The following is a 24,840-nucleotide window of genomic DNA, read 5'->3' on the forward strand; positions in this document are numbered from 1 at the left end:
GGTTTTTCAAAGGGGAGGGGTGGGGCAGTCAACGGCTGCCCAGTCACATCTGGTCAAATCACACAACACTTCTCAAAGTGAGCCCCTAAACAAAGTCTCACTTCAGGGATTATATAGCCTTCTCCTGGATCAGAGAATGTAACATCCCTCTTGACCCACTGCTCAATCATAAAATATCTCTTGAAAAACAAGGCTCCTACCACAGACTCCAGGTGCACTTAAGCCTAGGGGCAGGGAAGATCTTAAAAATTTACATTCCTATAACAGGGGGGAAGGCAAGGCAATTGGGGTCAAGTGACTTGCCCGAGGTCACAGGGCTAGTAAGTGTCAAGTGTCTGAGATCCAATTTGAACTGGGGTCCTCCTGACTCCAGGGCAGGTTCTCCATTCACTGTGCCACCTAACTGCCCCCAGGATCATAGATTTAGAAGAGCTATTAAGATAGCCCCTGGTTTTACAAATGAGAGAATGAATCCCAGAGAGGTTAAGTAGTTTGCCTAAAGGGACGCAGTAAATCTCAGAGGTGGAATTTGAACCCAGGTCCTCTAGATCGCTCCTTCCATTGTCCAGCTACCTTAATTTTCAAAGGAGAAAACGGAGATCGAGAAGATGAAATGTCATGCCCAAGGTGAGTGGTAGCACCAAGCAGTCAAGATCTCTGCAGATGATTTAACATGTGGAATACTGTGTTCAGTTCTAAATTGCCACCTTTGAGGAAGGTCTGATACAAATTAACCCTATATAAACTGAGAAGCAGCAAAACATCCGGCCTGTAGTGAGGAGGCCAAAGTAGGTCTATGTACACCAGTCACAGATTAGAGGAAGAAACCAGGGATGCCGGGCCTTCAGCAGAGATTAGTTCTCGTGGAACTGTATCCTCTTCAAACACTTGAAAATGGCAGAGGATTAAGCTTCATCTGGCCCCGGACAGCAGAACTGAGAACAGTGGGTGGAAAAGAACGATTTCGACAGAGGGAAGGGAAAACACTTCCCTGCACTTTAAGGTGTCCCCAAGAGAAATCGATGGCCTCTGGACAAGTGCCTAAGGCTGCCCACCCAGGCTTGAATGACCACTAAAGGAGTAGGTAGCAGACAGCATTTTCAGGGATGACAAGGAGATCCCTGGCAACCACCGCGAGTCCGAGATTCCAGCTTTGCTCCCTATCTTTTCCTTCTTTTGTCTCCTCCTCTACCCAGTCTTCAGGATTAAGGGATTAAGGGACGCAGTTTAGCGAGTCGCATCACTCCTCCAAATCCCACCCCCTTCCCCTCTCTCTTTCTCTTCCCCGCCCCGCACCTGCGTCCTCTCGGCCTCCGCCCCTTCTTCCCCGCCCCACCGTCTTTCCCTTAGCTCCACCCCTCTACTCTCTTCTCCAATGAGCTGGTCTTTCGAGACCCCGCCCTCCTCTGTGATTGGATGAATTCATCTCACGGGAGCTTCACATTTGAGGCTTGGAACTAAACGCAGCTGTAGCGGGAGCTTTTCACTTTGCTGTCTCCGCCTGTGCTTGAACTTCTGCCTCCTCTCACTCCTCCCTCTCGCGTGGCAGGGTCGGGAAGCTGGGGTTAGATCGGCACCTTGGGGTTCTTGGCACCCTCTCTCTTTGTGTCCTCCCCGAGGGGCCCTCCCCGTTCCCTTTAGCCGAGGGTGGGGACTGCGTGCTCTGGGCACATCCCTCGAGGGGTTACCGCTTCCTGGGGACTGGGGGTGAGGGGCCGCGGGAGGGCCGAGCCGCCTCCTCCAGGAGGAGGCCCCCTGAGCGCTCCCTCTTCGTTTCCAGCAGTCTCTTAGGTCCAGTTCCACCCGAGTTTTGCAAGTTCTGGGACCCTGGATCCGCCAGCGACTTCTCTGGGAACTCGAAGGAACTTCTTTAAGGGTCAGTAGAGGTCCCCGCCTCCATCTAGTTCATTAATAGGCCTACCTCCCCAGAGATGCTTGTTCTCTAGTAGTTTGCTTTGTATATGTCGTTTGTTGTTGTCTTGGCCATTCTATTGTAATCTCTGAGGGCAGGAATTGTCTTCTGCCATTTTTTCCCCCATGTCACTCAGAGCTTAGCACAACACATAGAAGGCGCTTAATAAATGTTTATTGAATTGAATTATTGAAATAGGGATAATTTGGGAAGATACATGGTCAGAGGCCTGGGGTTCCAAGGCCACATTGTACGACCATGTTGTGGGCATGAGTTTTCTGTTCAGCTTTGGCAACACATCCTGGGGACAGCAGATAGAAGGATGTAGAGGTAATCTAGGCCTACTTGGTAGTACATACTGCATACTTTAATGTTTTATACTGGGTGGGCCTGGAAATAGCCTTGGTTATCCAGGGTGGATTACTTTGAGGGTTTGTGTGGAGAAGGAAAGAAAGTAGTAAAGTATACACTAATTGTGATGTACCTTCCCTGACATTTTTCATCTGCTCAGTAACATTTTTAACTGTCCGTTATTATTATAAGAGAATCAGGGGGCGTATGTTCCTGAACCTTGTTCTCTTCTGTGTAAAATAAATATGTAATTCCCTAGGTCCATTCTATTTCCCAGCATTCCCACAGGTGTCCCTCAGCTTTCTGTCCTGGACCCTCCTCTTATATTAATTCACTTTGTGATCTCATCATTTCTCTTGGATTTAATTACCATCTCTGTGCTGATGATTCTCAAATCTACCTATCCTGCCCCAAACTCTGTACCTCCAGTCTTGGATCTCAGAGCCTTTATCTCGGAATTAAATGTCCAGTAGATATCTTAAACTTAATATGTTCAAAACAGAAGGCATATTTCCCCCTAAAACCTCTCCCTCCCCCATTACTGCAGAGGGCAAATAACCTCCTCAGTCATTGGAGACATGAAATTGACTTCTTACTCTCTTTTATTCTCCTCTTCCTCCCTCTCCCCCATCCCGTCTATTGCCAAGTCTTGTCGATTTCATCTTTGGTAACTCTCCCCAGTATGCCCCCTTCTGTCTGAGAGTACCACCACTCTAATGAAAACCTGGATCACTTGATGCCTGGATTATTGTAATGGCCTGCTGTGGGTCTGCCAGCTACAACTAAAAAATGCTCTGTTTGCATTTAAAGCTTTTCATAACCTGTAGTCGTCCCCTAGCCCCCTTCACTCCTTTTTCACATATGCTTTGATCGTCACTTGGCTTCAGGCATTTTTCCTGTCTCTCCTTTGCTCTAACTACTGACCCCCTTGGCTTCCTTTAAGACCCAGCTAAAACCCTATCTTCTACAGGAAGCCTAAACCCTCCTAATTCTGGCACCTTTCCTCTGTTAATTTTTTCCAGTTTATCCTTTATATAGTGTGTATGTATTTGGTTGCATGTTGTCTCCCCCATTAGATTGTAAACTCCTTGAGAGCAGAGGATTGTCTTTTGCCTCTTTGTATGCCTGGAGCTTAGTACAGTGTCTGGCATGTGATAGGTGCATAATAAATGTTGATTAGTTGAAATCCCACAACCATATCAACTGGGTCCAGTATGAATTCGTATTATACAATCTCAAGGGGGTTCTCTCTAGCTGTATAGCAAAGTTTTTATTCTTCCTTAATTTTTACCCCACTCATTTTAGAAACTGTTCCAAACCATTTCTGTCCTCAAGCCTTCAATGTTCTGCGCATGATTTTAGTAGATGTTCTTGATTCCTACTCTAAAAAGTAAAATAGATGCCCTTTGTTATGAACTCTTTTCTTTTCTATTTCTTAAAAATCTCTCTACATCTCTACCTATCTCTTCATGCCTATTCCCGAGGACAAAATGGCTCTTTTGCATTGATTTTTTTTGGTTGCCAAGTCCAATATGCCTTTACTTGTACATTTTTAGTCTAAGGGGTTACCCCATTGTTATTATTAATCATTCCCACTCTTCAGTTTCTTCTTGTATCCAAGATTTTTTCTACCTATTTTCTTCAAATATGTTCAAATTTATCTCATTCTTAAAAAACCCCACTTCATTTTACCCTGTTGTACCCGTAAGCTATACCTATGTATTTGCTATCTTCATTTGATTCCTTCTCAGTCCTTTGTGTCTGATTTTCAGCCCTACCAATGACCCATGAACTGCTAAATCTGATGCCTTTTCTCGGTTCTTATTTTCCTTAAAGTCTTTAAAGTTTTCAGCTTTGGATCATACCTTGCTCTTGTCTACTTTCTCCTTCCTTGACTTCTAAGATGCTGTTTTATCCTCGTGCTGCCTGTCTGTTTGCTCTCTCCTTTGTTCTATTATCATTTTCTACTGCCCTCTAATCTAGGCTCAGTTCTCTTCTCTCATGTATCACCCCCTCCCTCTTTCTTGGAAATTCCATTTCTGTATGTCTCATAGATATTTCAAACTCAGCATGTCCAAGATAGAACTTGTCTTTTCCTCTAAACACATTTCTTCAAACTTCCCTGCTCATGCTGTGTTACACTATTTTAATCATTACATTTGTGTAATCTCTGACTCTCCCTCCTTCCCCACATATCTAATTACTTGCCAAATTTTGTGGATTCTATTTCCACAACACTTTAGTCCACTTCTTTCTAATTGAACAGCTGTTCAGACCTTCATTACTTCTCAACTGAACATCCTCCCAGTTGGTGTCCCTGTTTTCTTTCTTCTCTCCTATCTGACCTTGATGTGGCTTCCTTGCTTCTTTTATTTATGATATACCCTTTTATATATCTAGATCTTGTATTCATTTGGACTTTAGCTTGGTTTATTGTGTAGTATGTTGGTCTAAACCTAATTTCTGCCAAATTGCTGGCCAATTTTCTTTTTCTTTCTTTTTTTTTTTTTGCCTTTTTTTGGAGGGGGAAGGTAGGGCAGTTGGAGTTAAGTGACTTGCCCAAGGTCACACTGCTAGGTTTTGTGTGTGTGTTAAGTGTCTGAGGTCATATTTGAACTTGGGTCTTCTTGACTCTGGGGCCAGTGCTCTATCCACTGATCCACCTAGCCACCCCTTGGCCAATTTTCTTAACAATTTTTGTCAAATAGTGAGTCCTTCCTCCAGTAGCTGGATTCTTTGGGTGTTTTTTCAAGCACTAGTTTACCAGATTTGTTTAAAAAGCACTCCTTTACAACAATTATGATTATGTAAATTAAAACCACACATTGGCCACTTCTGGGGAAACTTCTGAACTCCTAGTTCACAACCTTTCTGAGAAGCATGATTTATCATCAGTCTCTGGAGTTATGGTTGTTCATGGAATTGATTAGAGTTCTTAAGTCTTTCAAAATTGATTTCCTTTGCAATGTTACAGTCACTGTGGAAATTGTTTTCCTGGTTCTATTCACTTGACTCTGTTGATTGAAGTTGATTGAAGTACTCACAGGCTTTTAAAAAATCTCTTAATTATTCCTTACAGATTTAATAATCTGTTACATTCCTAGGCTATATTTGTCAGCTTTTCCCCATTTGATGGGTACCAGCTTTGTTTCTAGTTAATATAAAATCCCCATTTTTTGCTACAACAAAACGTGCTGTCTTAAATACTTTTGTGTTGAGTCCTTTCCATTGGTCTTGGTAGCATAGGTCTAGCAGTGGTGTTAATTGGGTATTCGTTTTAGTGACTTGTGGGATGTAGTTCCAAATTGCTTTCCAGAATAGTGGGACCAATTTAGTTTTTCCAAAAGTGTGTTTCTGTGCTTGCCATTCTAAAGCTTCTCCAACAATTGTCGTTTTCCCTTTTTTGGTCATCTTTGTCAATCTTGAGAGGAATGAAGTATAGAACCTCAGAATTGTTTTTAATTTGCATTTCTCTTACTAGTGATTTCTTATGTGGTTATTGATAGTGGGCCTTTTTAAAAAAAAACAACAAAAAAAAACCCCTGTTCGTGTTCTTTGACCATTTGCTTATTGAGGAATGACTCGTTCTTATGTATTTTATGTCAGTTCCCCATGTGGTTTGAATATCAGATTTTTTTATTTTGAATATCGGATCTTTACCATAGATAGAAGCCTGCTACAAAGATTTTTATGCCAGTTAGTTGTTTCCCTTTTAATTCTAATTGAATTGCTTTTGTAAGTTCAGAAACTCTTACTTTTATATAATCAATGTCCATTTTTGACCAATCTTTTGGTCAAAAACTCCTTATTAATAGCTATGAAAGATCCTCCCTCCTAGCATATCTTATTTGTTCATGATGCAGCCTTGTATATGCAAACGATGCCATTTGGAGATGATCCCCCAACCTCGATAACATCCTCACCAGCACGGTCACCACCTGTGTGTCCTGGGCCCAGGTGAACGCAAAACAAGCAAAAACAGCTCCTCTGGGGGTGAGGTTTTGAGGAATGCAACCGAGAAAACATTGGGAAGTAGACTTTACTGAGGTCAAACCACTGGCAGTAGGTTTTAAATATCTCCTAGTCTTTGTTGACACTTTCTTGGGTTGGGTGGAAGACTTCCCTTCTAAGAAAGAGAGGGCCCTAGTGGTTGTTAAGAAACTTTTGAATGAATTGCTCCCTCCTATCCATGTAGCATTGGTTCAGATAATGGCCCTAGCTTTGTTGCCAAAATATCCCAAGGTGTAGCCAGGGCTTTGGAGACTGAGTGGAAATTGCATTATGCATAACCGATCCCAGAGCTTCGGTCAGGTTGAACGATCAAACTGCACCCTTAAGGAGTTCTGCCCAAACTTGTCTTGGAAACCCAGGAGAACTAGGTCACTCTGTTCCCTCTGGCTTTGGTCCTTAGCCAATGCACCCCTAACAAACTGGGCTTTCATGCCTTTTGAAATTCTTTTTGTCTGCCCCCATCCAGTTCTTCCCCTCATCAGAGAGGAGGTCCAGGCTGATTTTACTGATTTTAACGCTTCCCTCATTAAGTTCCTGTAGGGCCTGCAACACACTCAGTCTCATCTTCATAAATCTGTCTGGGCAGCCCTGCCTGTTCCGACATCCCACCATCTCCACCACTTCCAGCCTGGAGACTCCGTCCTAATCCCAAAACATACAGCCTCTGGTCTTGAGCCTAAGTGGAAGGGCCTTCATACTGTCATCCTGACCACCCCGTCAGCAATCAAGGTTGACTCCATTCCTGTCTGGCTCCACCACAGCCGAATGAAGGCAGCTGCATCCATACAATGGAAGGCAGAGCCCCTTGAGGATCCCCTAAAGCTAAGACTTATCCAACCCTCTTCTTGATCCTCTTTTTACCTCCTTGGGCAGTCCCTGGCAACCCCTGTACCCCCAGGCCAAGTTATACTTGGGTGGTGACTACAGGAAGCCATAGTCCTGGACTTTCCAGAATCCTGAACACATACATCTCCCCCTCAACTCCCTTTAACTCCCTTTTCCTCCAACCTGCCCTAACTGGGGGCTCACCAGTAGATGCAAGCTACCTGCTCTGTTCAGATACAGGGTGCTCAATCCTGTGCTCCTGCGCTTGTGCCACAGCTTGCCTCTTCTAACCCCTGTGCTACAGGGCAGGCAGTAGTGGGGGGATCGCATCCATTATTCTGCATCCATACAATCGGGTCTGACCCCTGGAAGCCCAAGCTCCATCTCATCATCCAAAACCCCTCCAACCCTGCCTGGAGAGTCCCTGTCTCTCTCCGGTCCTGGGACTCATTGAATTTCCCTGAGGGGATTGGAAGATGATGAGACGTGCGTGGAGAAGACAGTGGTCCTAACTGTAACCAAGAAGCCTCCTGTGTCCTTACCAGATCCTCACCCCATTGGTCCCCTAGGGAACTTGGCTCTCCCTGCCCCAATAGGGAACCTAGCTGTCCATACCACAATACAAACTGTTGCTACCCGGGCCTTGGTCGAACCCTACATTCCCCCATCTCCGATGACTCAGGAATCCCCCACTTATCAGGTCCCCTTACTTGCCATCTTGTCGGCTATTCACAAGACACTTAAAAGCTCTAACCATATGTTGGGCAAAAATTATTGGATCTATGTTGAACCCCAGCCTCCTTACTATGTAGGGGCGGCACTAAATGCCTCCATCACCCCTGCTTCCAACACAGAGAATTGTGAGTGGGACCAACTGAGGCTTACCTTCAGGGATGTATGGGGAACAGGCCTCTGCCTCACATCTTCCCACACTACTTTATCTAACTCCCAGTATGGCTCCATTTGTGGACAAACCCATGAGATTCAGGCCTCTAGCTCAGACTGCTTCCCCGCCCCACCAGGAGCCTGGTGGGCTTGCCATGACAGCCTTACCTAGTGTGTTTGTGCTACAGTGTTCCTCAGGCAACAACAGCACCTGGAGGGCCCCCTGTGCATCCTAGTGGCCATAATTCCCCGTGTGTCCCTCCTCCCAGGTGAAGAAGATTGGCGCTGCTTTTCCCCTGAAGGACAACTGAGCGAGTAGTACTGCTCCTCATCCCCATCTTAGTGGAATTGGGGCTTGTGGGTTCCACCGCAGCCACAACAGCAGCCCTGGTCAAGGGGGAGGCCAACTATCAGGCCTTGTGCACAGGTAAATATCGACCTCTCCCACATAGAGCAGTCCGTCTCAGTCCTAGAAAAACAGCTGGACTCCTTGACAGAAGGGGTTCTCCAGAACTGCAGAGGCCTTGACCTTCTTTTTCTTAAACAACATGGCCTGTGTGCAGCCCTCGGTGAGGCCTGTTGCTTCTATGCCAACAACTCTGCAGTGGTTCAGGAGAGCCTGAGGTTGGTATGCTAGAATATCGCAAATAGACAGAGGGAGCTGGAAAAGGCTGAGGACTGGTATCAGTCCCTGTTCAGAATGTCCCCTTGGCTCACTACCCTGGTGTCAGCCTTGGTTGGCCCCCTCCTCCTCCTGACTATAGCCCTGATTGTAGGACCCTGCCTCATTAATCATTTCCTACAATTTGTTAAGTCCCGCATTAACTCTGTCAAATTGTTAATTGTTAGGGATCCCCATTATCAGCCAGTGGACTCCAGTCCCCCTGAGTCTTGTGATGATGATATGTCAAAGGATTGACACACCTCGAAAAAGAAGTGGGGAATGTTGTACCCCATTCCAATTCACCCTCCATCTTGTCTCAGTCCCCCCCATTTTGTACTCCCTTCTTCACAGAAGTAAAGTCCCACCAAGGAGAAGCCTGTGTGCCCAAAATAACTGCCCTGTTCTGGGAAATTGCAATTTAACCATATTCCTTATAAGGCCTTAAGCTATATATTAACCAATTGCTTTTCCCTGCTTCTGTAAGTTCTTACTTTTGCATAGATCAGACCATTACTTTGTGGTTTTTGTCTTTAAATACTCTGGCTCTGCCCCTGCTCCAGGCTGTCTGATTTGAGTCTACAGTCTGGACAGTCTCAAATAAATAAAAATAAATTTGTGCTCAAATAAAATCCATTTTAAAACTTATACCTGGGTCTCGCTCCCTTTTTCAGCACAACACTGCCTGTATCAGTTTTCCTCAGCTCTAAAATGAAGGTGATAATAAAGAAGTTCTTTCTTAGAAGCTTATATTTTTGGGCTTAGTGGACAGTGGGTTATTGAGGTCCTTAATTTCTAATTCTCTTAATAGTTACTTTTTCCCAATGATCTGTATTTCCATTTTCTAACCAATACCGGCTAGTTTCCATGACTGCTTCTTTATAATAATAGTTCAAAGTACAGTAGTGCTGGTTCCCTTTCAGTACTGTATTTTTTTTGTTGTTATTTACCTTGATATTCTAGATCTTTTGTTCCTTCAAATAAACTTTGTCATTTGTCTTGCTCTGTGAAAATATTCCTTTGGGGGTGGCTAGGTGGTGCAGTGAGTAAAGCACTGACCCTGGAGTTGGGAAGACCCAAGTTCAGTTCCAGCCTGAGACACTTAACACCCACACAAAAATACTAGCTGTGTAACCTTGGGCAAGTTACTTAACCCCAATTACCCTCCAAAAGGCCAAAAAAAAAAAAGAAAATATTCCTTTGGTAGTTTGTTTGGTATAGCATTAAATCTGCAAGTAAACGAGTAATTTTTATTATGCTATCACAGCCCAACATGAACATGGAATATTCATTCGGCTATTTAAATTTTCTTTACTTTTTCCCTTCCTATGCCTTTTTTTAATTAAAATTTTTTATTTTTCTCAATTAACAAAATCAACCCCTTTTCCTTTTATCCCCACTTCTACCTTTGGGGAGGGGGAAAAAGAAAATTTTTTTTTCAGAATTTATTTAGAAAAAAGAAATTCTTGTAACAGATATTGTATAATCAATCAGATCAGATTCCCTCATTGATTATGGCTCCCCCCAAAAATATATATGTTTTACATATTTTTAGTTTACCCCTTCGTGGATTGTAAGCTCTATAAGGTTAGAGAGTATCTTACTACTTTTTTTTTTTTTTTAAGCAATCGGGGTTAAGTAACTTGCTCAAGGTTACATGGCCAGTTATTTCTGGGTGTGGTGCTAAGTATCTGAGCCCGGATTTGTGTCTTACTACTTTTGATCCTTTACCCTTTATATTAATTAGAATCTTGAGATTGTTGGATCCTGTCTTAGGTGCATTGTAGAAGAAGGCACTGGACTAGCAAGAAGCTCTGCCACCAGTTGGAACCTGGACCTCAATTTGACCATTTTAGGTGCTCTCTAAGGCCCTATAATGAGAATTGATTGTTACTGACTAGTGGTTGCTGCTTTTCATTTCTGCTGACAGGAATGCCAGAAGGGCCATCTCTGAGGAAGTTCCACCAGTTGGTGACTCCATTTGTAGGGCAGCTGGTGTTCACTGTAGGGGGCAATAGTAAGAAGATAAACCCTAAAATGCTAGAGATGCTGCGGCTCCAGGATTCACAGGTAGGTGGGTTTATAGGGCAGATGTTTGATATCATTCTGATACCTCATGCTGTCAGACTAACTGGCACAAGTACTTGTTTTTCAATCTGTTTTAACCTTAAAGGCTACTCTTAGGTGCTTGTTATTTGTTGGACACTTTGCTGGGTACAAAACCAAAATGGAATATGGCTCTTGACTTTACATTCTACCATAGAATTCATAGAGTATAAGCTTCCCAGCCATCACCTCTATTCTCATGTTCTTTTTCCATTTGGGAAAAGAAAGCTATGAAAGTATTTATTCTTTTGTAAAAGTATTATTTCTTTTAAACCTAGATTTTTGTCTATTTCATTTGACTACTCTGTTCCCATTTATAACTTGGGCCAAAACCTCACCATGATGTCATGGTGAAGCAATTTATATACATCATGTCTTCTTGACTTCTGCAGCATTTGGCACTGATGACACTATCTTTTCTTTGAGTTTTTTTTGTTTGTCAAGGTTCTCTCTTCTCCTCTTATCTTTATCTCATTTCCTGGTTTTCTTTAGGATACATCTTCTATATAAGGTCTTTCTTAATTTCTCCTCCTCCCCCAACTGATAAAAGTCTTCCCCTCCCCAAATCACCTTTTATGACTTTCTATATGTACATATTCTTGTCCCTAGTTAAACTGCAAGCACCTTCAGGGTGGGAGTGTTTTCACACTTTTCTTGGTATGTTTAGTGCCTGACACATGGACACTTAATATAATACTGGCTGGTTTTTTAAATGTATTGTATGTATCTTAGGACTTTGTTTACTTTCTACACATAGGAAGAATAAAAGTGCCATGTTTCCTTAGAACTTCTCGGGTTCCTTCAGCATGAATCCTCAGTGTCCACTTACCAGCTTCTCTTAGAAGAGGAGCATTCCTCTAACCCTTTTGCCTCCTTGAGGACAGAGACTGACTTGTACTTTGTGCATTTATAGGTACCAACAGTACATGTTATATGGGTTGCTGCAAACCTCTCCTTGCCACATTTTCACTTTTTTTTCTTTCTTTTAATAGTTCTCTTGGCTAATCCTTTTGCCCAGTTGCTATGTTGATATGTTTCCCATCATTGTGCTAAGGTCTCATTACATGGAGTTTTCTGACACACTTTTATTTTTGGTAGGTTTTTATCCTTTTATTAAAATAGAGAGGGAAATCTTGGTATTTCTTTAGTTGGCAGGCTATTCTTTTTTAAATAGTTTTTTTTTTCCCCAATTATATGTAAAAATAATTTTTAGTATTCATTTTTACAAAATTGAGTTCCAAATTTTTCTCCCTCCTTGTCTCCCTTCTCTTCTTAAAACACTAATTTGATATAGATTTAAATGTGCAGTCATGTAAAACATTTCCACATTAGTCATATCTGTGGAAGAAGAAACAGACCAAAAGGAAAAGAACATAAAAAATAAAGTGAAAATAGTGTGCTTCGATCGGCATCCAGGATGTTGACAACATTTTCCATCATAAGTCCTTTGAGATTGTTTTAGATCATTGTATTGCTGAGAAGAGCTTAATCATTCATAGTTGATCATCACACAGTATTACTCTTACTCTATACAGTGTTCTGGTTTTGCTCATTTCACTTTACATCAGTTCATATATGTCTTTCTAGGTTTTTTCTGAAATCTGGCAGCCTATTTATTCTTGTTGTACAGAACAGAAGCTGACCACAACAAGAAATTTATTTATTTAACTTTGCCCATCTTATATCCTTGCCACTTGTCTTCAGCTGTTTTGTTATATTCACCTGATCCTTTGATCCTGAAAATTTTAGGAATTACTGGATTATTGTCAATTGGCAAATGTTATCAAATGATAAGACTCTGCATGGCAGGGTTTAGAGAAGGAAGGTCATTCCAGGGGTACCTGAAGAAACTGAGGTGGGAATAAGCTGACTTGAATAGGGGGGTTATAGTAAAGACACTAATCTGAAATCTCTTATAAGCATTTCTTGATTGCCCATGGTGCTAGGCTTGGCTAGGGCAAATACAAATGAAATAGAAGAGAGTTATTGAAATAGGAATTTAAAGGCAGGTTTGACTGTAAGTAGAACATTCATAAACACATTGATAAAGTAGGCTATCAAATGCTGATTGATATTTTACTAGGAACTGAGGAGACTCAAAGAAATGATAGTTGGGTTAATCTGCAAAGAACTTCTGGATTGAAGAATTATTTTTGTTGTGAAGTCAAATTTAAATAAATCCTATTCAACTCACATTTCAACTTTATAAAAGTTTTTTAAAGATTTATATGAACCTGTAAGTTACAAATATAGCTTAGTAGTTGCTTCCTCTGTTTCCTTGTCCATTCAATCTTGTTTGTATTTTTTCCCCTTTTATATCGTTATAGTCCATGTATAGACTGATTTTTCTGGTTTTTCTTGATAATAGTAACTTGTATTACATTTAACTTTAAATTTTCTTCCATTTTATTTGATCCTTATAACAACCCTGTGAAGTAAGTGCTATTAATACCCCCATTTTGTGGATAAGAAAACGGAGACTGAGATATGTCTTGCCATAAAGTGTTTGAGGCAAGATTTAGGTCTTCTTGACTCTTGAGTTCATTGCTTTATCCACCATGCCACCTCGCTGCCTCAATAAAGACTTAATTCACACAAATAAGTCTTTGCATAATAATATTCATAGGATCATATGTTTTTAACTAACTGAGGACCTTTGAACTTTCGTAGGCCAACTCTTTTAATTTATAGATAAAGGAACGGAGTCTCCAGAGGTAAAGTAGCATGCTCAAGGTCATATAAGAATTAAGGGGCAGAGTCAAGATTTGAATCTAGGACAAAATAAATTTCTTTATCACAATTCTGTTCTTAATTAAATTGTAGTATTACATTACATTGATTTACATTACCAGTTTGTTCTCTTTATTGGGCATTTAAATGGTTTTTCACCTCTTTTCTGTGACAAAGAAATGAATGGTGGGAACAAGCACACCACAGCATGGTACCAATAATAACTCGAATGACAGAAGTGAGGTAAAACTTAAAATTAGGCACATAAAGTTTCATACCCTTTTGACCCAGTAATGGAAGAAAGAGAGGTTCCATGTATGTAATACAGTATTTAGAACTCCACTTTATAGTAGCAAAACAAGAAATGGAAACCCACTGACCAGAGGGCAGCTGAACATATTGTGATAAGTGTATGTTATTCTATGAGAAATTTTTTGTATTTATAATACAAAATAGTCATCCAGTTCGCGGTAAAGTTTATCATTTTCTTTTCATTCTTTTAGCTTTCATTTCATTTAATGTTACATTTGAATTTTTTGCTTCGTTTCTTTAAGGTATTCATTCATTGTCCTTGTGTTCAAGTCATTCTTTTCTCTGAAACTATACTTGGACTTTTTGTGGTATTCTCTTCTGGGTTTACCACTTGGGCCCCTCTTGATCCTTAGTTGTCCTTCTGTTTATTCACTCATATCTCCAGCCTTAGTTTCTATACTGGAGCTGTCCTTCCATGCTCTTGGATGGTGAGGGCAGGCCTTGCTTGCTCCTGGATGTGGTGGTAGTTAAGTCTAAATCCCACCCTCTGCAGGTATTTTTAATGGTAAGGGAATCTGAAGATCTTCCCTGCCCCTTAGTGGGCCTCACTTGGAGTCCAACAAGAGAAGCTTGCTTAAAGGAGGTTTGTTTTTTCAGGAGCGCACACACCTTTGTTACTTTGTAATTAGGCAGTGGGTCACAAAGGTTGTTATATCCTCTGACCCTAGAGGAGGCTATATATATACTCTGAGGTGAGATTTTGCTTTGGGGCTCACTTATGGGAAGAGTTGTATGATTTGGCCAGATGAGACTGAGCAGCCATTGAGCCCCAGGGCTTTGAAAACTTAGAGGTTGGTGCTTCTTGCTCTGGTAACTAGCTATGTATGTATGTAACGGTCAGACAACTAGAAACCCTGTCTGTTAATTGTGTTCTTTTCTCTGTATTTTTTTTTTTTTTTTTTGGTCTGCTTGTAATTTCTGTTTGTATTCTCTGAAATTCAGGGTGTGGACTTTTTCCCCTGAACTAAGTGAGTAACACATGTTTGATTAAAGTAAGAGTTGCTTTCCTTTAGAAAAGCAGATCAAAGAACCTGTGCTAGCAGCCATCCTGGGTATGCTAGGGTGCTTGCTATTACAGTGTCCTGGGTTTTGGCCCTTGCCTCTTAGTCTCCTTCTTGTATTGTTGCTAACCTGACTCTGTGCTTTGCCATGAGCCTGACAGGCCCCAGACAGATGTTTTGGGTTTTGCTTATAGTATGCCTCCTGAAAGACTCCAGGTTCCTTGCTTCTCTGACTTTCCCCTTTCTCCTGCCGTGGATCAGGTGTTCCCCTATTTTCTGGTGTGTGTTTGGGCTTCTATGTCTCTAGATAGAGATCTGATCATGGCATTCCCTTTGTTCATTACATTTCATTGTCTCTTTATTGCCTCTAGAATATAAACTGACTTTTAAAGGCATTTATAACTTTGTTCAAACCTCTTTCCATCCACATTATATCATTACTCCTCTTCTCATGCTCTGTATCCAAGCCAAACTGTTCCTCTTCCTGTTAGTCAAATACAGCACAGCATCTCCCATCTCTGATGGAATCTTCTGTCTGCTTTGTTTCCTTTGCCTGGTCATGTCGCCCCTCAGTCACTTGACCCCCCCTGGGCTTTTTGCCACAGTAGGACTCTGCCACCACACAGGGGAGCTTTCGTCCCAAATGCTGGGGTTTTCTCAGCTGCCGGAGGTATTAGATGGGTTCCCTCTCTGAGGCCTCCACATGCTCTGGCAAGCTGGATACACACCCCGGGACCTCCACCCTAGACTGCAATCCAGATCCAAGAAGGTTAAAGCAAGAGTGATTGCCCTTCAGACTGGTGCTTGGTCACCCTACACTCTGCAGGCCAGGAACTGAAGCTGCCACTTGGGGCAGTGCAGCTCCTCAGCCAGCCAATGCACTCCCACTTACTGGGTCCCAAAGTTCAGACTGCATTGATCTCTCACTTTGTCCTTAGCATCTATGTGTTGATAATTCTGGATACGGCCACAGCTGCTGCTGATCTGGAGTCTCTATGGCAGGTGGCTGGTCAGACCCACCCTGGGGCTAAAACCTGTGGCTCACTCGGCTCCCAGAGCACTGTGCTGGCTGATTCCTGCTGGGCTGTCCTCAGTGGAAGGTTAGCTTCTCTGTGTCATTTTGTGGGTTCTGCAGCTCCAAAGTTTGTTCAGAATCCCCTTTTTACATTGATTGGGGAAGGTGGAAGCTGGAGCCCAGAGGTCCTACTTCTGCTCTGCCATCTTGACTCCGCCCCCCCCCCCCCCCCATTCAACCAGTGTTAATTGAACCTTTAGTAGAAAGGACCTAGGCAAAGTGAAAGATCATCCCTTCTCTTAGAATTAATCCTCATTTAATTCAACTGCTTAACAAGAATCTAAAGTAAAAAAATAGAAATGAGAATTCCTGGACCACCTAGTCAGGGGAGCAAGGAAGGAATGATACTACTATTCTAAATTCAGACTATAACTTTTCCCCTAAACCCAGCTTTTATAAAACCTGGATATGTATATCAATTTTATTTTGGGTGCAGCTTACATTTGGAACTATATCTACCAATACAACTGCTTTGGTCCCAATATAGAATTGTGAGGGAAGGGTTACATAGTCTTCTGACCACACTTCTCTGCTGAACAGCAGTTAGGACATGGGTGACCAAGTGTAATGGTAATTAACTTGAATTTGAAGGTCCCTTTTGTGTTGGCAAAGGTAGCAAGTACTTAGCACTTAGTAATTAATCAAATCTCTGTGAAAGAAACAGAAGGTATGAACCCCTGTTCCTGACATAACAGGAAGGGGTTGGCTGAAACAGGAAGTAGCTAATGCTGTGAATATAAGAAAAGCACCAGAGGTCAAGATGGCAGAGTAGAAACACGACCTCCCCGCGGCTCCAGCTTCCACCTTCCCCAATCCTTGTAAAAAGGGGACTCTAAACAAACTTTGGAGCTGCAGAACCCACAAAATGACACAGAGAAGCTAACCTCCCACTGAGGGCAGGCCAGCAGGGATTGGCCAGCACAGTGCTCTGGGAGCAGAGCCCAGCCCCACGCCAAGGCTTTAGCCCCAGGGCGTGCCTGACCAGCCACCAGCCAGAGGGACTCCAGATCAGCAGCAGTGGTAGCAGTTTCCAGATTTATCAACACATAGATGCGAAGGACAAAGTGAAAAGTCAGTGAAGTCTGGACTTTGGGAACAGTAAGTGGGAGTGCATGGCTTTTACCCCTGGGCCGAAAAGCCTCTGAGACGCAGTGCCACGTGGCAGCTTCAGCTCCTGGCCTGCAGAGTGTAGGGGGACCAAGCACCAGTCTGAGGGGTAACCGCTCTTGCTTTAACTTTCTTGGATCTGGATTGCAGTCTAGGGTAGAGGTCCTGGGGTGTGTGTCCAGCTTGCCAGAGTGTGTGGAGACCTTAAGAGAGGGCACCCATCTAATACCTCCGGCAGTTGAGAAAACCCCAGCATTTGGGATGAAAGCTCCTGTCTGGTGGCAGAGTCCTACTGTGGCAAAAAGCCCAGGGGTCAAGTGACTGAGGGGCAACATGACCAGACAAAGGAAACAAAGCAGACAGAAGATTCCAACATTAGACTTCTATTTTGGGGACAAAAAGGAGCAAAGCATGGAACAGGAGGAAGACAGTGAAGTCAGAACTCCTGCACCAAAAGCTTCAAAGGAAAATACCAGCTGGTTACAGGTCATAGAGGACGTTAAGAAGAAAAGAGAAGTGGAGGAAAAATTGGGAAGAGAAATGAGAAAGATGCAAGAAAATTACAAAATGAGAGTCAACAGCCTGACTGAGGAAAATAACACCTTGAAAAATAGACTTACTCAAATGGCAAAAGAGGCTCAAAAAGGCAATGAGGAGAAGAATGCCTTAAAAAGCTGAATTTGCCAGATGGAAAAAGAATCTCAAAAGCTCACTTCAGAATTAGATTTGAGCAAATGGAAGCTAATGACTTTATGAGAAATCAAGATGCTGTTAAACAGATCCAAACAAATGAAAGAATAGAAGGAAATGTGAAATACCTCATGGTAAAAACCACTGACCTGGAAAATAGATCCAGGAGAGATAATTTAAAAATTATTGGACTACCTGAAAGCCATGATCAAAGTAAGAACCTAGAAATCATCCTCCATGAAGTTCTCAAAGAGAACTGCCCTGATGTTTTAGAACCAGAGAGAAAAATAGAGGTTGAAAGAATCCACCAATCACCTCCTGAAAAAGATCCCAAAAAGAAAACTCCTAGAAATATTATAGCCAGCTTCCGGAATTCCCAGATCAAGGAGAGAATATTACAAGCAGCCAGGAAGAAACAATTTGAAAATTTTGGAAACACAATCAGGATAACCCAGGATCTGGCAGCTTCTACAATGAGGTAATGTTAATGGAACCTGAAGAACACCTTGTTTAAGCTATTTAATTAACACAGAAGTAGTTAACACCTTGGCAGGAAGTTGCTGATGTAACAGGAAGGGGCAGAACAGGGAGGAGCTTTACCATGAATAAGGAAGAACACAAGCTGGACAGACAGAATTTCCTCGGGTAAGCATCCTGGAGGCAGGGCAGCTGCTGCCAGAGAGAGGGAGAGAGCAAGAATTTCTCTCAGCGAACATCTGGAGGCTGGGATGCTACTACTGAAGACTGAATTGAGAACTGACACAGAACCCGTACTTGTGGTGGCAAGACTTTCAAGGGCCAAAGACTGAGGAAGCGTGACTGGTGCCAGTGTTTTGTACAGATGTTGTTGTGGCTTTGTTAATATGTACGAATGTTCTTGCAGCTTTGTTAAGCCTTGTCTTCCTAGGAACAGAGACTGAAGGATTTGAGATGGACTGGACACTGAGCCCCAGTGTGGAGCAGGAACTGCTCAGATTGCTAAACAAGTAGCTGTTTGCCTTTGAACTCAGGTGGCAGTTGGTTAGATTCAGGTGGGAGCTGGGACCGTGGAAGAGGAACCATGGAAGCTGAAAGCCAGCCTCACATCAAGATGAAAAGACCTCTCTGTGGGTACTGAGTAGTGACTGATGAAATTATAATTTACTTGTAACCCAGAGGTGGATGGTTTTTGTACTTTCCATTACCCCTTAAGAGGGTACTATGTAGTGACTGTTGAAGTTCTAACTTAATTTCACTCCATGGGTGAAGAACTTTGACTTTTGTACTTTGTGACCCTTCAGGAGGCTTGCCTCCTTAAGGATGATTGAATAATTGAGTTACTGTGTGACCACTTTGGTGAAAACTATGTCGCCATTTTAGTGATAAGTTGTTGAGTTGTGACATGGTGAATGCTGTATTTTGATTTTCTGTGATAAGTTATAACATTCTGAATGCTCTACCTTGATTTTCTGTAAATGTTTTGCTCTCATTTGTTATTGAATAAATCGAGAGTTCGCTATACTATGTAATCAGAACCTTGAAAGCTGTTCACAGCAGTAGTCCTCTGGAAAGCTGCTCATGCATGACTTTACACCAAGTGGAAAATCCTAGGAGGAAAAGGAAGTTCCTCATTTTGAGCCTAGGAACCTGCTATAGACATATGTTCTAACAGTTCGAGAAATAAATGATATTTCATTATAATAATAGAAGGCAGTAAATAAGTAGAAAAGGTAGTATCTGTTACAGAAATTCAGGGTAAGACTATGGGACAAAGGATGCCACAAGATGTGGGAAAACAAAAATCATCCATCAGGATACATTTCCCAGACATATCTTCTATAGAGTTTTGCAATTTTTGGTTAGTGAATTTCAACCCTGTTCTTTCTAGGTCCATGGAAAGAATTTGTATCTTAACTTTGGCATGGATGAAGGCCTGTGGCCTTCTGACAGTTTCCTATTGCCAAAGCATCTCCAAAAGGAAGTGAATCTCCTAAAAGAGACTAGTGACCATAAACTTGGATCTACCTCAGGGCTAGATGGACAAGAAGTTCCTGGCTCGTCTTCAGCCATTAAAGCCCTTGAGCTTGGGGAAGAAGAAAAGGACCCTGCTAATAAACCTTGGTGGCTAAATACTTCTCACAATTCTGGCACTTGGCTTTGCTTCCATTTTGGTATGTTTGGTAATGTTGGGGCAAGTGAATTCTCTAGAGCTACAAAAGCCAACAAGAGGGGAGACTGGAAAGGACCCCTTACCCAGGTACTAGTTTGGTCAAAGTGTTCTCGAAACTAAGAGTGGGTGAGATATCTGAAGGTCTGACTTTTGTCTTTATGTAAGTATATATTTTATTTCCTTTCACAGAGGAGACAACTTTTTATAGGCTAATCAATGTACCAAAAAGTCAAATCCAGGTGCTAACCTAAATTTGTTGTAAAGTTTTGGCAAAAATCACTTAAAAAAATATTATTTCTCCTCAGTTACATGTAAAGATAATTTTAAACATTATTTTTAAAAAAGTTTGAGTTCTAATTTTCTCTACTGTGCCCCCTCATGCCCCCAGGGTAAGTAATTTGATAAGCTGATATAGGATATACATGTTCATTAATGCAAAATAGATGACCATATTAGTCATGCTATGAGATAAGACAGACCTAAAGGGGAACCCTCCCTCACAAAAAAAAATATGCAAATTGAAAGATAGTATGCTTTGATCTGTATTCATTTGCCAGCAGTTCTTTCTCTGGAGGTGTGGAGAGCATTTTTCATCGTGAGTCCTATGGAGTTGTCTTGGATCATTGTGTTGCTGAGAATAGTGAAGTCATTCACAGTTAAATCATCATACAATATTGCTGTTACTGTATACAGTGTTCTTCTGGTTCTGCTCACTTCACTTTGCATCATTTCACATAAGTCTTTCTGAAATCAGCCTGCTCATCATTTCTTATAGTACAGTAATATTCCATTACAATCATATACCACAGCTTGTTCAGCCATTCCCCAAGTGATGGCTGTCCCTTCAATTTCCAATTTTTTGCCAGTATAAAAAGAGCTGTCATACATATTTTTATAGAGATAGGTCCTTTTTCCTTTGGGGGTTTTTTTTGGGGGATATTGTTAGGTCAAAGGGTATGCAGAGTTTGATAACCCTTTGGGCATAGTTCCAGTTGTTCTCTAGAATGGTTGGATTAATTCACAACTCCACCAACGATACATTGATGTCTCAGTTTTCCCACATCCCCTCCCAACTTTTATTTTCCTTTTATGTCATATTAGCCAATCTGATAGGTGAAGTCAGTTTCTTTAGGAGCTGTGAGGTTTTTTTTCCCATTTGTAAAATGAAAAAAAAGTTTTCTTTTTCTAATAATAACTAATAATGATTTTAATGACTCAGTAAGAAATTGGTTGAAAATACAAATACAAATACCTAGTGATATTGTTCCCTAATTCCCCCTCCATTCTTGTTATTAGCACTTTTTTCTGGGCAGTTTGAAATGAGGTGCTATGATTCTTCATCCTCACAGTGTCTTTAGGTATGGAAGGAGAGAGATGTATACTGGGTTCAGGTAAAGTTAGTGGCAGAGCTGAATGTAGAAAGGCCCCTGTTTGGTCTGATGGAAAGGGCACTGGCCTAGTAGGGCGACATCATAAAGTGGGGCTGTCTCAGGGAGTAATAACAGGATCTCAGCTTTGAGGAAGCCCTAAGTGCTCCTGTGGCTAGCACTCCCAAAGCCAGGCTTCTTCCTACTGCATTCCTCTGCCCGTTAATCTTTGTTTTGATTAACAGACATCAACATGAACATGTTGGGATAAAAGGACAAGAAGAATTGCATGTGAAACATCCCGTGTTTGTTACATAAAGTTTTTAAGTAACAAAATTGCCTTCTTTATGTCTCCTGAACTTTTTGTGTTCTTCTGTGTTTTTAATGTTTAACTGCTTTTTTTTTTCTGCCCATGGTTTCTTATTTTTTTCTTGTATATCTATCTCCCCCAGACTCCTTTGTATGTATTAAGTACTCAACAAATGCTGCTCTGTTTTGAGATCAGCTCTGTTGATGGACTCTCTTCTACTGTGCTGATAAAATCCTCTCTTGTCATCTTCTAGGTTGGTTCTACACTTTGCAAAGGGCTTCCTGGCATTTTATAATTGTCGGATATACTGGTGCTTGGGACCCATGGTCAAACCAACTTCAGATATCCTCTCTGAGGAGTTTGATCGAAGGCAAGCCTTAGAAGCTTTGAAGCAGGCTAACCCTGTCTGCTATACTCTTCTGGACCAAAGATACTTCGCAGGCTTGGGTATGGCTGGCCAAAGGGGATTCGTATATTTTAAAATGTTTAACTTTTTTTTTATGCCATGTCCCCTTTTGGCAGTTTGGTGAAGCCTATGGGTCCATTCTCAGAGTATTTTTAAATGCACAAAAATAGGATTACAAAGGAAACATATACCCTAGAGCAACTGTGTAATAAACCATTGCAGAAGAGGAAAAGGCTCTTATGGGAATGAAAGGAGGAAGAGTGCTCTGGGAGCACAGTGTAATTGGCCATACTCTGGTGGTATGTTCTCCAGAGCTAATTATTATGCTGCTAATTAATGGGAAGAGATTTTCATGGTTGCAGCCACAGCCAGTGTTGTTATTTTTTTTAACTTTATTCTAATTCCCCTATTATTGCTAACTTGTTTTGGGATTGTGTCTATGCTGTCATGATACCTCTGAATAAAGAAACCTCCTTTAACTCTGCAATTTAAATCTAAGAGAGGTGCCTAAGAGCACTGAAAGGTTAAGAAGCCTGCCTAGTGTCCAAGGGACTGTATCAGAGGCAGAAATTGGATTCAAGTGGATTTTGAGGTTGGCCCTCTCCACAAGGCCACACTGCCTTGTTCTGTGTTAAGGATTATAATCTTACATGGGCAGCTCAATACTAACTACCCTTATATTTTAAAAATTGCTTAGCTGATCTCTCCCTCTATGAGTTCAGAGCGTCAGTGCTCTAGTTTTAAGGCGAGGGGCTTCTGCTTGATCACCCAAAACAGTTCTCATTGGGAGTTAAGATTAATTAGCAAATCCAATTACCCTTCTACTACCATAACGTGTAAATTTTATTTTTATGCCTCTTTTTCTTCATATTTGTCTTTTTTTTCCTCCTTCTTGGTTTTTAGGAAACATCATAAAGAATGAAGTTTTGTACTTGGCTAGAATCCATCCCCTCTCTTTAGGTTCTTGCTTAACTGCTTTGAACCTTGAGTCTTTGCTGGATCATGTTGTGAGTTTCAGTGTTGGTTGGCTTCAGAAAAAAATGGAGGGGAAACCTCAGCACCATCTGATCTACCAGAAAGAGCAGTGCCCTGCTGGACACCAGGTCATGAAGGATAGTTTTGGGTCTCCAAATGGTTTTCAGAGACTCACCTATTGGTGCCCTCGTTGCCAACCCAAGGTGACACCAGAAGAGCCTACTGACGTTCAGGTCACTCAGGAACAGCTTCCCTAATGTGCTTCGTATGCCTATAAAAATACATTCTTTTCCTCTCTTTTCTTTGGTGCTGTTTGATCTATATGTTAAATTAGTTGGGGCTTGCACAAAAGGGAATAGAAGAAAGTTCAGAAGAAATTATAGACAAGAAATTCATTTTGAAGGTAAAATGTATAATTATATATATATTTTTTAAAGCAAGTAGTCTGAGATGTAGATTTACATTTCCTACAATTCTCTTTTTGCATCTTTTGTACATGGAAATACTTCTTTTTTTTTTTTGGTATTTAAATTCAGAATAAAAAAATAAAGGGCTAAACTTCTTATTCAAGAAGTTTCTAAGATGCTTGGGTCCCCTTTTCTTGAGAAGCTCCCCTTTTTGAAGTGTCAGTAATTAATGGTGCAGACAGTTGGCTCCCCATAAAATGCCTTTTACATGTAGATGTCTTATGTTAAGAGATACCTACCTAATATTTCATTTTCATCCTGAAAAGAGGAAAGGGATATATTTTGACAGTAAGTAGTTATTAAAAGAAAAATCTCCTAGGGTCAAAGTTCTGCAATGAAAATACAGACATTTGTAAAATCATCTGTGAATCTAAGGGATGTATTTGTAAGAGCTATTTTCTTTTTAAGCATTTTAGGTATAATAATGAAAGGTAGTGACACGAAGCTGTTGGTTAGAGGAACTCTGGAGTAGAAGAAGATGGGGGTAGTACACAATAGGTAGAGAGCTCTCACTCCTTTGAGGTTTGCTTTTTTTCCTGATGTTATTTAAAAATTGCAAAGTTACTATTTACAAAGCCCCTATTCAAGATCTAATGTCTATCTGATATTAATACTGAAGCACAAAAATAAAACTCAAGCCTTTTCTGTTGACTATCTTGTCTTTTTTTTTTTTTTTAAGCAATTGGGGTTAAGTAACTTGCTCAAGGTTACACGGCCAGTTATTTCTGGGTGTGGTGCTAAGTATCCGAGCCTGGATTTGATTCTCCAGGTCATCCCGACACTGGAGCTCTGGTGCTCTTACTCGCTGAGCCACCTGGCCACCCCAACTATCTTGTCTTTTTGCCAACAAAACTTGAAGGCAATGTTGTGTACAACTTGAATTCCAAAGTGACGGGTGTGCTGACCTTATTTTCACCTTGAGTCCCTTATCCTGGAAGCCTTTTTCCCTTGTTTTAAAAATGAATTTAATACATGTACTACCTTCTTAGCATTGAACAAATGGGACTAATGCATGTGACTTTTAACTAGAAATAGAATTTATAATTAGTTAACCAATAGTATATTATAAAGATTACCTGTTAAGGCTTGCATGGAGAGCTCTAAGCCTGACTTACCTTATCCTCTTAGTAAGTATATCGGGCTTGGTCATATCAAAAAGGGAGTCTTTGGTTATTTAAACTATACCTTCATTTGAAGGAGTGGGACTGAAACAAAGCAGCTATTCTCATTAAAAGATCTGGTTGAAAAAAGATCAACTGCTTAAAATCTCTGAATTTCCTATATTATTATATGACTGTTATTGATGAGTAATATAAAGACTTCTTGTTAAGAACATAAATACCCTTTGGGGGTCAAACCTAGTCTGAGCTGTCTGGTACTATCCCTGACAGAGGTGCCAGAGAATATTGTCTTTTATGACCCCTTAAAAATTAGGGCTATAGGGGTCGCTAGGTAGTACAGTGAATAGAGCACCGGTTCTGGAGTCAAGAGGATCTGAGT

At 41.4% G+C, this 24,840-nt stretch overlaps 1 protein-coding gene across 1 annotated transcript; it reads left to right on the forward strand.

The window, feature by feature from the left end:
- Positions 1-1,420: 1,420 nt before the first annotated feature.
- Positions 1,421-23,991, forward strand: NEIL2 (nei like DNA glycosylase 2). Its single transcript, XM_069107427.1, is given in 6 exon segments — positions 1,421-1,876; positions 10,576-10,715; positions 19,534-19,884; positions 19,886-19,902; positions 21,746-21,939; positions 22,802-23,991. Coding segments are annotated over 5 exon segments (1,029 nt in total). The 5' UTR covers positions 1,421-1,876; positions 10,576-10,577; the 3' UTR covers positions 23,131-23,991.
- The last annotated feature ends 849 nt before the right edge of the window (positions 23,992-24,840 follow it).

This window comes from Petaurus breviceps, unplaced genomic scaffold (genome assembly GCF_028583685.1).
Source record: "Petaurus breviceps papuanus isolate PSGF00001 unplaced genomic scaffold, PetGlider_PUasm1.0 90058, whole genome shotgun sequence".
Taxonomy (NCBI): Eukaryota; Metazoa; Chordata; class Mammalia; order Diprotodontia; family Petauridae; genus Petaurus; species Petaurus breviceps.